Raw genomic sequence first — 16,319 nt, 5'->3', positions numbered from 1 at the left:
GAGAGGCAGGGTACACGCTGGACAAGTCGTCAATCCATCGCAGGGCAACACAGAGATATACAGGACCAACAACCACACACACACTCATTCACACCGAAGGACATTTTATAGAGACCAATTAACCTAACAGTGATGTTTTTGGACTGTGGGAGGAAGCCACAGCACCTGGTGAGAACCCACATATGCAGAAAGACCCCTGGCCAGGAGTCAAACCCATGACCTTCTTGTTGCAAAACAACAGTGCTACCAACTGCGCCACCATGCAGCCCCACATAAAATCAGAAACTGCTGCAATGTAGGGACTCTATAAGCATAAAAAAGACATGTCACACATTGTTTCTATGGAAATATCATATAATATAAGAATATTTATTTCAATAAGTGCGAAACAGCAAAATATTAACAGCACATGTGACAAAAATGGCAACACAAAAATGAACGAGTACCTGAAAGACCTCAAAATAAATAGCTTAAGTATAGTACAGCTACCAGTGGATAGCAACAAACCAAGAAGACGGTGACCCATTAACTGTGCAGAGAACATTTAAAAAAAAGAGGACAATACATTATCAAAATAAATATTAAATACATTTATAAATAGTTGCTGTCTTAAAAATCAAGACTGTAGACCTTAGTGCATGATTTAAGCTGGATGGATTTTGGATCAATTTATTCTCAGAACCTTTGAGTTCAGATATCAGCTCTAGTTGTATTTTACTTCTGCATGAGTGGTTTTGGTACATTTGACTCTTTCATAACTGCAGGGCAAACATTCAGATCAAAAATAATTAAGAGTTCAAACACCAATGTCTGATCAAACAAAAAAAGAATAAATAAAAGGATAAACATGGGTGCATATTTGCATCAGGTAGACTGAGTTGAGATTAAATGTCTTTCACTCTCTGAGCCCAGAGTGCTCAGTATAAACCATTTTTCTACACAGTCAGTCCAACAACAGTTTGTACAGTTGGCAGATCCACTTCTGTGGACAGTTTCTGACCAGTCACTGACTGGTTTTATTAGATCTTAGATGGTGCCCATCTGAGAGGTGACCAGGTGAGAGGGAGTGAATGACTCAAAGGCCACATCCAGGGGCACCTCATAACGAGAAGCCTGGAAGATTGGGTGAGCCTGAGCACCCCCTGGTAGGCTGCCAGCCGTGGAAGAGGGAAAGTGGTGGGCTGAGAGGTAGTGGGCATGGTGGCCAGGGTGGGGTGTGTAGTTCCTTTCTGATTCTTGTGGAGAAGGCTCCTGCTTCAGGGCAAAGTTACTGCTGATGCTGAGGGGGGGAGTGAGGGGCCCATCGTACAAAGGGGTGCCACTGTTGCAGTCGTTAGGGGAGGGGTTGTCATATACAGAAGCTTTGAATCCCTTCATGTGAAGTAGGTGGGATGTTTCCAGGGAGCCATAGGGTGGGCTGGGAAGTCCTGGGGATGGGTAGCTGAGTGGATGTCCAGCCACAGCGTCACCCATTCCTTGACCTCCACACTTGTCCTCAAGCTTGTTGAGAATCAGAGGGGTGGGCCCAAGCTGCAGGCAGCCAGCCACAAGGTTACTGGTGGGCTGAGACAGACCTTTACACAGCATCTCCACAAACCCATGACTCTCTGTGGACTGACCATTCTCAAGCACCTCAGAAAGAGCCCAGATGTAGTTGCGCGCCAGCCGTAGGGTCTCAATCTTTGATAGTTTCTGAGTTTTGGAGTAGCAGGGCATCACCCTGCGCAGGTTATCCAGAGCATTGTTTAGGCCGTGCATCCGAGAACGCTCCCTGGCATTGGCTTTGATCCTTCGAGCACGAAACCTCTCCTGCCTAGCTTTGGTCATCTTCTTCTTCTTGGGGCCTCTCCTTTTGGGGCCATTTTCTCCATTACGTTCATCCTCCTCCTCGTCATCCTCCTCCTCCTCCTCCTCTTCCTCCTCCATGTCCTCACTGCCCAGTTCTCCGCAGGAGTGAATCCGACCACCCAGAATAAGGCCATGGTCGTGGCTCCTCATCTCTGGACTTTCATCTCCATCCTGGGAGCTGCCGTCCTCCTCGAGCCAGCTGAGGGAGCTCACAAGCTCACTCACATTCCCACTTTTCCCAAAGTGTTTGGTCATCATGTTGATCTGAAGAAGAACAGGGCAAAACGTTTATCACTTGCTCAGGTGTATAATATATTCAAATGTGCAAACGTTTAACTGTGTTCTAAAAATATGTTACAAATAGGGACTGGAAGCCTGCAATATGCAATAAAGGAGTATGAAAAGGCTTCAATTTTTATAAATTGGAATGAGTGGCAATATTTATTTATTTATTTGTATGTCTTTTTTTGTTCTGTATTCTGTCACCATAAAATAACTTCTGAAATTATTGTACAGCTTTCAGTTTTGGTGTGCCACCCCAAGATTATCAGTGGCCCGATATGGCAACGCCTTTTCAAAACTTTCTGTAGGCGCCCTGCAGATTGGGTCTACTCTTTTCAGCACCGCGGTGTGGACAGCTCACTCTGTTCATTAATGAGCTGTTGTTTCTGTCACTTGGAGTACGTCAAAGAAATCCTGCTACAAATAAAAGGCAGTATATATTCGGATATTATAGAGCATATTCATTTTTTTTTAGGATTAGATCACCAATTTCTTTGATTTTTGTTTCATTCTCGCTGTTTCGCCCTCTTCAGAGACACAGTCAATCTGGGACACAATGGGATTTACTCAGCACATAAAGCTCAAAGATTAAATAGGGAACATACAAATCATCAAAAACATTTAGATACGGGGTCTTTGTAACATTGTAAACAGTATTAAGTATTCTCCCCACTGATTTTTCTTTGTGTAGTACGTGTTATGTTTCGGGAGACAAAAAACTCATTCTCAATAAATATTCGCATTAATATTGGTGTCTTGTTATTAATTCGGGCAAAGATTAAGGGCAGAGAATGTTTTTACTGAAAACTGCCCTAATTATTGCGCACTGATGCGCAAAAGTGGGACAGATTACCCTGCAATTTGAACATCAAGCACGCAATTCTGCGGGATGAGATGTTGGAATATATATGTATAATTTATATGATAGGATTGAATTTGGATCTGTTGTCTTGCAAAGTTTCTTGTGACATTTGTTGTGAATTGGAGTAAAAAAAGCAAACCGATATTAATTGAATTTTACAGTTTATAGCTAGGCTTTTACATTACATTAAAAATATAATTGATTTCTTCTATTGCCATCGATTTAATTAGGACTGTAAATTCAGCTGAACAGATGTGGCTCATATTTTAAAGACATGTAATCTCCTTTATCCATATTCTTTCTTTATAGCCTTTACATAAACAAATGCAACTCACCTTTCTGGATACAGCACTGCGCAAAGAAGCAGAAATTTGTCAGAAATTCAGGCAATAACTCCAATAAAGTGTTCCAAAGTCAAACAGTCTTGAACGCACTCGGACCTTTCATCACCAAATGGCACGATGAGACTGATGCGCTTTGGCTTCAGCCGGGTAAACCCCACCCTCTTCTGCCCCACCCACCAGCAAACTTATCCAAAAGCGCGTGGCGCTCTCGTGACTGGGAGTTTCACCCCCCGCGGAGAACAAGGAGGTTCGCGCTCCCGGACGCACTTGTAGCCCTTCTTACAAGTCAAGAGGTCCAGAAACATTGAGAGGGTGTCAGTCCTGAGAATGCGTCCGCAGTGGGGGTGACTATAAAGAGGTTGCACTGTTTTTGCAAAGAGCATCCCGTAGTAAACTGCATCTTTCAGGTTAAAGAAAGATTTGTAGGTTTTAATCAGGAATTACTCGTTTTGTATTTCACTGCATAAATGCACGTTAATACTTTCTAATGCGCCAGCCGACACAGGCACGACACCAAAATCTAACCAAATTATCTCTCCAGGATATGGCAAACGCAAGCGTTGAGTGGATCAAAATGTTTTACTGATCCCAACCTGAATGCTTTCTTTATATCTGTCTTTTTTACACGAGTCAATGGATTTATGTTGATGTGTGTGATAAAAATGTATTTCTTTCTTTCTTAAAAAACATAAACAATTTGAATGTATTATTTTCTCATTACTTTTTCTCATTTTTTCTTTTTAAAGTTTTCATGATGTCTAAACAAGGTCGTTGTTGTGCAAATAAATTGAACTAAATTGTAATCGTGTTTTTCAGAGCAAAATAACGGCGATATCTCAATATATCTGGACTATTATACACTGTTATACGCAAAATCCGTGTCCCAACTGCTAGTATAGCTCAACAGAGCACATGTACATATGTTTTTATCTTTTATTTACTGACGCTTTCAGTGACTTCATTCAGTGTTTATTAGTTAATTTTATTAATGCATGACTGTGCACCTCTGCAATAAGGACAATAAAGTTTCTATTCTATTCCATCGCAGTTTTCAAATTCACAATGAAAAAACTGATAAGCTATTTTGTTTTGTTATACTGTGAGTTAACTGCGTCATCCTAATCGACTATTCAGCTCGTCATTAGTCGGTTGGATTAGGAATTTTCCACCTAGTTAAACTCAGTGTTAAGAGACGCTCCTCCTTGTGCGCGCATTTAAGTGATTATGACAGCTTGCTGCGTGGTGAGCAGGTGTGTGCGTCTTTCACCCGTTTATTCGAATGTTTTTTGTTGTTTTTTCCTTTTTGGCGTCATATTCTGCCCTGGAGGACAATCTGATTTGAATCGATTAACTCAATAATGGAGATGTAAGTACTTCATATAACTTGCAATTCACACTGAGAGTTTATAGATACTACAGGTCCTTCTCAAAATATTAGCATGTTGTGATAAAGTTTGTTATTTTCCATAATGTAATGATGAAAATTTAACATTCATATATTTTAGATTCATTGCACACTAACTGAAATATTTCAGGTCATTTATTGTCTTAATACGGATGATTTTGGCATACAGCTCATGAAAACCCAAAATTCCTATCTCACAAAATTAGCATATCATTAAAAGGGTCTCTAAACGAGCTATGAACCTAATCATCTGAATCAACGAGTTAACTCTAAACACCTGCAAAAGATTCCTGAGGCCTTTAAAACTCCCAGCCTGGTTCATCACTCAAAACCCCAATCATGGGTAAGACTGCCGACACCAGAAGGCCACTATTGACACCCTCAAGCAAGAGGGTAAGACACAGAAAGAAATTTCTGAACGAATAGGCTGTTCCCAGAGTGCTGTATCAAGGCACCTCAGTGGGAAGTCTGTGGGAAGGAAAAAGTGTGGCAGAAAACGCTGCACAACGAGAAGAGGTTATTGGACCCTGGGGAAGATTGTGGAGAAGGGCCGATTCCAGACTTTGGGGGACCTGCGGAAGCAGTGGACTGAGTCTGGAGTAGAAACATCCAGAGCCACCGTGCACAGGCGTGTGCAGGAAATGGGCTACAGGTGCCGCATTCCCCAGGTCAAGCCACTTTTGAACCAGAAACCGCAGCAGAAGCGCCTGACCAGGGCTACAGAGAAACAGCACTGGACTGTTGCTCAGTGGTCCAAAGTACTTTTTTCAGATGAAAGCAAATTCTGCATGTCATTCGGAAATCAAGGTGCCAGAGTCTGGAGGAAGACTGGGGAGAAGGAAATGCCAAAATGCCAGAAGTCCAGTGTCAAGTACCCACAGTCAGTGATGGTCTGGGGTGCCGTGTCAGCTGCTGGTGTTGGTCCACTGTGTTTTATCAAGGGCAGGGTCAATGCAGCTAGCTATCAGGAGATTTTGGAGCACTTCATGCTTCCATCTGCTGAAAAGCTTTATGGAGATGAAGATTTCATTTTTCAGCACGACCTGGCACCTGCTCACAGTGCCAAAACCACTGGTAAATGGTTTACTGACCATGGTATCACTGTGCTCAATTGACCTGCCAACTCTCCTGACCTGAACCCCATAGAGAAACTGTGGGATATTGTGAAGAGAACGTTGAGAGACTCAAGACCCAACACTCTGGATGAGCTAAAGGCCGCTATCGAAGCATCCTGGGCCTCCATAAGACCTCAGCAGTACCACAGGCTGATTGCCTCCATGCCACGCCGCATTGAAGCAGTCATTTCTGCAAAAGGATTTCCAACCAAGTATTGAGTGCATAACTGTACATGATTATTTGAAGGTTGACGTTTTTTGTATTAAAAACACTTTTCTTTTATTGGTCGGATGAAATATGCTAATTTTGTGAGATAGGAATTTTGGGTTTTCATGAGCTGTATGCCAAAATCATCCGTATTAAGACAATAAAAGACCTGAAATATTTCAGTTAGTGTGCAATGAATCTAAAATATATGAATGTTAAATTTTCATCATTACATTATGGAAAATAATGAACTTTATCATAATATGCTAATATTTTGAGAAGGACCTGTATATATATACACTGCTCAAAAAAATAAAGGGAACACTTAAACAACACAATATAACTCCAAGTAAATCAAACTTCTGTGAAATCAAACTGTCCACTTAGGAAGCAACACTGTTTGACAATCAATTTCACAGCTGTTGTGCAAATGAAATAGACAACAGGGGGAAATATTTGGCGATTAGCAAGACACACTCAATAAAGGAGGGGTTCTGAGGTGGGGACCACAGACCACTTCTCAGTACCGATGCTTTCTGGCTGATGTTTTGGTCACTTTTGAATGTTGGTGGTGCTTTCACACTCGTGGTAGCATGAGACGGACTCTACAACCCACACAAGTGGCTCAGGTAGTGCAGCTCATCCAGGATGGCACATCAATGCGAGCTGTGGCAAGAAGGTTTGCTGTGTCTGTCAGCTTAGTGTCCAGAGCCTGGAGGCGCTACCAGGAGACAGGCCAGTACACCAGGAGACGTGGAGGAGGCCGTAGGAGGGGAACAACCCAGCAGCAGGATCGCTCCCTCCACCTTTGTGCAAGGAGGAACAGGAGGAGCACTGCCAGAGCCCTGCAAAATGACCTCCAGCAGGCCACAAATGTGCATGTGTCTGCACAAACGGTTAGAAACCGACTCCATGAATATGGTATGAGGGCCCGACGTCCACAAATGGGGGTTGTGCTCACAGCCCAACACCGTGCAGGATGCTTGGCATTTGCCAGAGAACACCAGGATTGGCACCCTGTGCTCTTCACAGATGAAAGCAGGTTCACACTGAACACATGTGACAGACGTGACAGAGTCTGGAGACACCGTGGAGAGCGATCTGCGGCCTTCAACATCCTTCAGCATGACCGGTTTGGCAGTGGGTCAGTAATGGTGTGGGGTGGCATTTCTTTGGAGGGCCACACAGCCCTCCATGTGCTCGCCAGAGGTAGCCTGACTGCCATTAGGTACCGAGATGAGATCCTCAGACCCCTTGTGAGACCATATGCTGGTGCGGTTTGCCCTGGGTTCCTCCTAATGCAGGACAATGCTAGACCTCATGTGGCTGGAGTGTGTCAGCAGTTCCTGCAAGATGAAGGCATTGAAGCTATGGACTGGCCCGCCCCTTCCCCAGACCTGAATCTGATTGAGCACATCTGGGACATCATGTCTCGCTCCATCCACCAACGTCACGTTGCACCACAGACTGTCCAGGAGTTGGCGGATGCTTTAGTCCAGGTCTGGGAGGAGATCCCTCAGGAGACCATCCACCGTCACATCAGGAGCATGCCCAGGCATTGTAGGGAGGTCATAGAGGCACGTGGAGGCCATACACAATACTAAGCCTCATTTTGACTTGTTTTAAGGACATTACATCAAAGTTGGATCAGCCTGTAGTGTGTTTTTCCACTTTAATTTTGTGTGTGACTCCAAATCCAGGCCTCCATTGGTTAATAAATTAGATTCCCATTGATGATTGTGCATGGTTGTTTGTTCTATATGTCTCTGTGTTGCCCTATGATGCATTGGCGACCTGTCCAGCGTGTACCCTGCATCCGCCATAGACTGTTGGAGATAGGCATCAGCTTCCCCCGTGACCCACTATGGAATAAGGTAGGCTACATAAAATATTTGTTGTGGTGCCTTGATGCAGGTTCCAGATGTATGCAGACCATACTGTTTCATAGTTAGTAAACAAAATTGCCTGGGTTTTAATACAACTCAATTCAATAACGCTTTTCTCATTTAAATTGTTGTGCAACCTCTTTATTACGTTTACTTAAACCTGCCCTGGGACAAACAGCCTTCTCTCTATGAGGGGTCAACATGTGAAATTCCTTCTCAAACAAAACAACAGCTATGCTCAGACTGGCATCAGGTTAGGTTAAAACTGAAGCAGTTTCTGAAGAGCTAATCATTAAATAATTTATGGAAATACTTAAATGCAATCCAAACTAAACTTATATGTAACAATTTCAGTACATGCTAAAAATGGTTTACTTAAATGGTACGAAATGGGCATACAAATTTGCGAAGGGGCAAATTGACCCAGATCCCTGCCAGCATTCATATGGCACCTACATAGGAAGGAATTAGGCTGAAAAATGGGCCCCAGATGGGATTGTCCACTGGTTGCATAATACCACCATGTAAATTGCATAAGTTTCATATAGGTCAACTTTGACCCATATGGGTGCCAGTAATGTTTTGAAACTTTTTCTTAAACAGCCATTTGAGACCCAGTCAAGACCTGCATAGAGTGCCAAGTAGAGTTTGCTGATATGGGTTGTTTTTAGTAAACCCAAGCCTCACTCAGTGCTCTTGGAGCCTAAACAAAATCCATATGAGGCCCTCATACACATGGCTGCATGTTGTCATGTATAAGTGCAACCCACTTGTTTCTTTTAATTCAAGGATATTTTTTAATGTACATATATTGTTTGAAATTGCTGAGTTTTAGGCTGTTGTATGCTTTTACTCCGTTTCATATTCGTATTTTAGTAATTTTATGATATCCTTAGCATTTTTATTTACAAAGGACCCAACAAGAAACGGGCATTTCAAACAAACAATTGTCCCTATACAGATAAACAGGTGAACAAAACTAACACAACTTTTGCACAGTTTGTACCACAGATGCCCGAGACAATAAAAGCCTGCCAGTCTCGTGCATGCGAGCCGCTGCGCAGTAGGACTCCATTGTCATCCCTGAAAACTGACAGCCTGGGTCTCACGAGCCGCACGTGCCCCCGCACTGATCCCATTGTGCGCGCTACTGCGCACAGCTGCGCTCGTGACTGAACTTCAGGAGCTGAGGATACACTTCTTGTTTTTAAGCGTCCCACACGTTTCCAAGTATGGGAATACAAATATGGTTGGGGGGGGGGGGGATGGTTAGGCTTCATTCCCTTCAGACTAAAAAAAAAGATTTCTGGTCCTGAGACAGCATTTATCCACCCAACGGTCCAAATTGCTCCTGGTCAGTGCACTGGTCATGAAGGCATGTGGGTGGAGAGAGAGGGGCCCGTTCGTGTGCGTGTATGTGTGACTAATAGGATGTGCCCAGAGCTCCCCAGGTACATGGACTCTTACCTCCAAATACGGAGCCAACACTCCCATTACGTCCCATGAGTGTGAGAATGCCCTCCACACACCTGCAGCCTGAATGGGGAATTGGAACCTCCCAGTCTCTCCACAATCCCCATCGGTCTCCCAAATCACTAACTGATGAGGAAGGGAAATTAGCCTGCTCTCATTTCAGGTGTAACACAGCTAGCCTATCTATTTTTCATGAGTTTGATTGATTTAGTTAAGATTTTTGCCATACTGCCATACATAAGAATTTGTTAAGTTTCTGGCTAAAACAAATAATAGAAAGAAGTACATACAAAACCACGTTATTTTGTTGTTAATAATTGTCTTTAAGATGTTCTTAAAGACATCTAACTGTTATTGTTGCTCCTTATAGGAATAATCCTTTTCCTTGACAAATAAAAAACTGCCACAAGTGAGTTGTGTCGCATTCGTGTCCCCAGGGACTACGAGTGGATTGGGAGGGATTCATGCACTATATGCTGACAGATGGGTCCTTGTTTCTGTCTTTTTTCTTTATATCCCTCTCTCTCTGTCTCTTTTGCCAAAGCACAGACACACTCGCACACATCAAGACAACACCGACACAATAGGAATTAAAGCTCTGGTCTACACACATGCTCTTTGGCCTGCTCCTGAAAGCTGAGCCCCTTGCAGTGATCATAAAAGGAGCCTGGATTTGTGTGAGGAGTTGGCGTTCTAAGACATGGGGCGGGTTAAAGTAGCACATGGGTGGCAACACTGCAGAGATAAACTTGTATCAATGACAAATAAATTATAATTTTCCATTTGTGAACAAGATGTTTGTTTCATATCATGTACACACAGTTTTCAAGTTACGTTGCCTAAATGTTCTTGTGTGAGGAAGATAAGAGAGAAACTGACATGCCTAAGGCCTGACATCTGACCATTTTCACACAACAAACTAAGATAAATTAGTTTTTAACTATAGTTAATATTCCGATAACGAAGAACTACATTTGGTAAGCCAGAATACATCAGGTACCATGCCTTAAAACTCTGCCTGACAATGTACCTGAGTACTTGAAAGAAGTTGCATTACTTTAAGCACTACATACACTGTGCGATTTCAAAAATCATACAAGACTTGAACATGTCATGCTATGCAAGCTCTTTATGACAGTAACTCTGTGAGATTGTAAGAAAATATCAGACTATGGCTTGTTGATGCAGGAGAATCATATGAGACAGATTAATCAAAAATCAGTCCTTCAACTTACTGACAGCAAGTTACGGGTATTCACGTGACTATTATTAGATTTGGATGGTGAATAGAGGAAGAGGAGGATGAGAGAACAAGACAGTGGTAAAAGTTTTCATGGCTGAACTAAATGGGGGGGAGGATCAAAGGTCAGTCATAGCAGCAATCATAGCTGGAGTTTTCTGACACTGTTTGATATTTGTCATAAGTCATCTTCGGGCGAGAGAGACATCAGCGGTGGGTGTTGCATAGAATCACCACAAAACATGGATTCAAGCTCTTGACCAGAGACTTCCTTTCCCAATGACAGAACATGGCAGTGTAAACTGTGCAATTACCAAAAGGTGGAACAAGTAGCACTGATGGTACTTGGACCTCCTTCAGTGACACTCAGAAGACATTTTGGTAGTAAATATTTGTACGGTAAACAACAAATTAAGTTTGATAAAACAGTGAACAAGAAAAAGGCACTGGTGGCAAACTATGCTGTGTTCAATGAACTCCTGGAGTTATAACTTGGATCTGGGACTTTTCCAAGTAGAATTCAAACCTCTAGGGACACTTTCTTTTAATTTTTTCAACTTTAGATTCAGACATTTTTACTTTTGTGTAGAAATTAAGTTCACAACCACAACATATACAGTTGTTAAGCTTTGAGAATGGAGAAAAATGTTTCTTTTTGTTGTTTGTTTTAAAATACCTATTAAGGCAGTGGTAGTGGTTATTACTGAGGTGGCACTTGTTATCAAAACTTTGAGAACCACTGATCTAGAACATATTTAAATATATTTTACAAAAACAACTGCATGAGATTATCTTTTTTGTGTAAATCTACAATTTTCAGCACATCTGTGTGAATTGAAGCTCAGCTGTTGTTCCAGGTGCATTCAGCTGAGTATGCAACTCATCACGGCACACACTATAGATCTAAGAAGAATTAAATTAAACATTTCTTTATGTTAAACATTGGATTGAGTTACAGTTTCATATTCGGACATTTGACAGACAAGTGGCTTGTTATCTGTATCTGATCTTAGGCCGGAGTCTCATGGTTCTGTCTGATTCAAGACCATCATCTTCTATATGTTATTTCAAGTCCATTAAACTATTATGTCAACAGCATAAATCTCCTGGATCCCACAGTGAATTTTGATAAGATCTAGCAGCATTTCATTTCCTCAATACGAGCAGATTGCGCGTTGCTAATTCTTCTCTGTTCAAGCTAATGGATTTGGAAAACATTCCACTCGAGCAGAAACGTAGCCATAGAATGGGAATCGGGCCTGGGGGCAATTCTCACTAAGTGGGGAGAGAGCCATTAAACAAAGGTGCCTGTGGTTTCATATTCAGGATACTTTACAACCTCCGTCCCAGGACATCAACACTGTTTTTTGGTGTGCTGCTAGAGGGAGCAGAAGAAGGGGGAGGGAGGAGGATCCATCTGCCACGCTACTGGTCCTCAGGGAGACGGGGATGTCCCTGGGGTGTTTTAGAGAGAGAGGGCCTGAAAGGATTACACCCAACCACTAATCAACGACGCTAATCTGAGGGCCCCTACACCCCCCCGAACAATCTGAACCACAATTTGGGTTGGGGGGATAAAATTTTACAACTCTGCAACATCTTGCTGATTACAAACAATCTGAACAAGACAAATATAGGTTGTCCTTCTTGAGGAGAATCAACAGTAAAGGTGTGATTGGCAGTGAGCCACAGTGTATCTGTGATCAGGTGCGAGCATCCCACAAGTGGCCTTATCTGAATCCCAGTGAGACCATTATGCAAATAGACCAAAGAGACAGGCCTAAAAAATAAATTTGCTGAACAAATCAAACCTCTTTCTAATTAAAACCAACAGTAAAATGTGTTTCATGTAAAGCATTTGTATACAAAAAACAGAAAACGTACTAGTAGTTTCTTAAAAAATCAGCAGATCAACCCAATTATAAAACAAAATCACTAAAACAATGACACTGGATATTATATTTTAGAAAAAAAAAACGTATTCTCCAGAGAATGAGTGTTTTTGCAATATGGCTGCAAAGATATCCCTGCAGAGCAGTTACTTCTGAGCCTTATCCAGAAGTCTCTTCACAGAGGGGCTCAACACAAGATCCAGCTGTCTTGCCAAGTGTCAGCATCTAGAGAAAGAAATGCTGTGAGTAAGGTTGCCACAAGTTTTACAGCCCTTTCCACCTCATCAGTTTGTTGTTGATGTTTTAACACAGTCTGGGTATAGATCTGGTAGTGGTGAATTTAAAGCATCACAGACTATAAGAAAAGCTGCATAATGATGCTAACAGTCCTCCAGGGCATGGGGAACTGGAGCGTCCCTGGCCTGCACCTCCTCTACCTCCTGCAGTAAACCCACTGGCTAGTCTTTTTAAGCTCCCTATCCCTGTAACCTCATTGTTGATTGGGCCTAGCACTGTCAATATTAAGCCTGGCTAATGTGATCTAGAGGCAGCTGCAGCACCCTGATTATTACCATGACACAGTCGACTGAGGGTGTAATATCATTAAAAATAAATCAGGTGGTGTGGAGATTTGCTGATGCAGGGAGGAACTTTGAATGGCATTAGGAGGGAATGCTGCAATAATTTCATTAGTCAGTTGGGGCACCTTGGAGAATCTGTTAAAACATTTCCTTTAAGTTATAGTAATTGAATCTGCTTTCACAGCCCCTTTCTATAGGTAAAAATAGGGCAAATGATCATAGATGTTTGTTTTTTTCATAATTAAATGCCTGATTGTTTGGAAAGGCATTTAAACCTTAATTTACAGAAACACTAGTACAACACACAAGATTGGTATTTTGGTATTTCACACTTTAAAGAAGGAAATTCATATTCAGATATGATCAAATGTGAACTTTCTTTTCTAAGATGGTTTAAATCTTGTTATATAAAGGTGTTGTTAAATAGTTGTTTTTTTATAGTGTCAAATCTTAAGCTGTTAAATCTTTATATGGTCAGGTTCCTATGACATCCAGTGACCTAATTACCTTTTTCAGCTGACTGAAAGGATATCCTTGCAGAGCAGTTACCTCGGAGCCTAAAACACCTTGTAACTTTTACAGTTGAACGTCTGACTGTTTGTAAAACATGTTTCAGACATTCATTTCCAAATATTTGGAAAAATCAAGAAGATATTTTAATTTCTCCAATTACTGCATATAAGCATACTGTTGATAATCTGTCCCAAAGCAGATACAAAGGATATTGCAGTGGTTATTATTGGCCTGAGGTGGATTATTGTTGGAAAAAATTAAGAAAACGTGAAGTCCCGCTAATCTTCCTAAACTGTTTGACAGTGAGCTGTCGGCTCAGCAGACTCATCAGCAATCAGCTGGTTAGAAAATAAAACGCCAGCCTATATAAATCATCAACAAATCAAAAAAAAAAAATCCGCAAAAGTATTTAATTCCATTATTGTAACTGATGTAATTTATTGTTATTTTCGTTGTTGGCGTTGTTTTTGTTTTGTTTGGTGCACCATTAAAGCAACAGAAGCGCCGTTGGGCTCACAGCGAGGGTCTTACATCCCCATTGTTTTGACGCACGAGACGCGTAAATGGTGATTTCAAGGCCCATTGAGCGCGCGATGAATTGTGCACAAAGTCTGAGGAAGAAGGACGGCAGTGATTATTGGATAATCCCGAGGAGTGACGCCAAAAGTTGTAAATCTGTTTTCTAATTTAGATAGATATAGATAGATAGATAGATAGATAGATAGATAGATAGATAGATAGATAGATAGATAGATAGATAGATAGATAGATAGATAGATAGATAGATAGATAGATAGATAGATAGATAGATAGATAGATAGATAGATAGATAGATAGATAGATAGATAGATAGATAGATAGATAGATAGATAGATAGATAGATAGATAGATAGATAGATAGATAGATAGATAGATAGATAGATAGATAGATAGATAGATAGATAGATAGATAGATAGATAGATAGATAGATAGATAGATAGATAGATAGATAGATAGATAGATAGATAGATAGATAGATAGATAGATAGATAGATAGATAGATAGATAGATAGATAGATAGATAGATAGATAGATGCAAAAATCTTACTGTGCTGCCGTTTATTTTATTGAAAAGCAAAGGTGCAGCGTATTGGGAGCTCTGTCGGGTTAGGTTATGTTATAGTGACATCTAGCGGTACTTTTTTAGTCTGTGGACTAAATTTGCTCTGTGTTGTTTTGTTTCGACTTTTTGTGAGGCTTGCTTGAAATTTGTTTGTAGAATCTATTAAGCTTCGTTACACTCAATGTAGAGGCTTATGGAGGACGATCCTCCATATTAGGCTACATTTCTGAAATTGTTACATATCCAGTTACATCACAAGCAATGCGTAATTTTGCTTGTAAATGTACAAGCAAAAATGTAAAATATACCTGCCTCTTCACTAACGGTTGAAAGCTATTTACACCCTTATAAGAACTGCCACGATTGCAAGTAAGTAAAGGTTATTACGCGCCTTTCTCAAATAAAACCATCACAAAGCCCGGCACAGAAAACCAATAATATAACTATTAAAATTAAGTGCCATAACTAAGATACAATAACATACATATATAAAAGGGCGTAGGAACGAGTTAAACATTGGGGGGACACATATTGGAAACCAAACAGACCCGTAAATGGTTTAACGTGTTTTATTGGTCAAAAATGGCTCAAACCCTTGATGTCCCTGCAATTTCGACATTACATATGGTAATATACAGTATCAGGGTTTGACTTACAAAAGATCACAATGCAACATCTGTTGAGGCTTTTCTTATACATAAAGAGTTTTAACTGATTTGCAGATGTGTTTAGGCTTATACAGTCAAATCTGCTAATAGCATAACCTCACCCTGAAATTAAGTGTTCACTGATTTATTTTAAGACTCCAGCCCTGTACCATCCTCTTTTTCTGTTTTTGCTGCTGCATTGCAGCTCCTCAGCATACAAAATAGTTTCAGAGATGCAATTCCAAGGTACCGCTCCTGAGCATAAAGGTGTCACAGTTTATAAATAAATGGGGGGGGAAATCCTCCTCTCGGAGCAGCATTTCACCATATAAATGTGCAGAAAACGTGTGGGGTGTTCTAGTGCAGCTGATAACCTCATATTCTAACCCAAACCTTTATGGTACTGTGGGAATAAAGAAATAATGATTAAAAAATTATCTTAAAAAATTAACCTGACATCAGTCCTCACCTGTTCTCCTTTCTGGATCTATTCTAGCAATAATGTGATTTTAAAAAACTTACCTCACACCCTGAAGCTGCCCCTGGCTCTAATAATATTTTTATCGCTAATCATTTAACACCTCACTCCAGCTTCCTCCGTCTCTCCGACTTTTATTGCTTCAACTCCCTCACTACTTATGTACTGTCATTCTCCTGATAAGACATTATTACACATAATATCTAATATACTGTCAGACACGATAAATAGCCGAGTATGATTAGGTGTTGACCTCGTGAAGTGTAACCGCTACAAACAATGACGTCACTCTTTTTGAAGAAAACAAAGTAAGTCCTGCTGTTGTTAAAGCATTTTCCCTTTCTGGTGGCATATTGCTGAAATAAGATGACAAAACATTTGTTTGGATGGTGTTGGCGTTACTTGCGAAGCCTGACAAAGTTAGCAGTTTAATAATGGACGG

The 16,319-nt window shown here is 41.1% G+C and overlaps 1 protein-coding gene across 1 annotated transcript; it reads right to left on the bottom strand.

Annotated features, from left to right (window-relative positions):
- Positions 1-336: 336 nt before the first annotated feature.
- Positions 337-3,459, bottom strand: neurod4 (neuronal differentiation 4). The gene is made up of 2 exons (XM_047373420.1): positions 3,328-3,459; positions 337-2,112 (listed from the first exon to the last, which is right to left on the bottom strand). Exon 2 carries the CDS (start codon positions 2,104-2,106, stop codon positions 1,027-1,029), a length of 1,080 nt encoding a protein of 359 aa, XP_047229376.1. The 5' UTR covers positions 2,107-2,112; positions 3,328-3,459; the 3' UTR covers positions 337-1,026.
- Between the last annotated feature and the right edge of the window lie 12,860 nt (positions 3,460-16,319).

This window comes from Girardinichthys multiradiatus, chromosome 1 (assembly GCF_021462225.1).
Source record: "Girardinichthys multiradiatus isolate DD_20200921_A chromosome 1, DD_fGirMul_XY1, whole genome shotgun sequence".
Classification (NCBI taxonomy): domain Eukaryota; kingdom Metazoa; phylum Chordata; class Actinopteri; order Cyprinodontiformes; family Goodeidae; genus Girardinichthys; species Girardinichthys multiradiatus.
The sequence above is the reverse complement of the archived record's forward strand: the minus strand, read 5'-3'. Positions and strand labels throughout refer to the sequence as shown.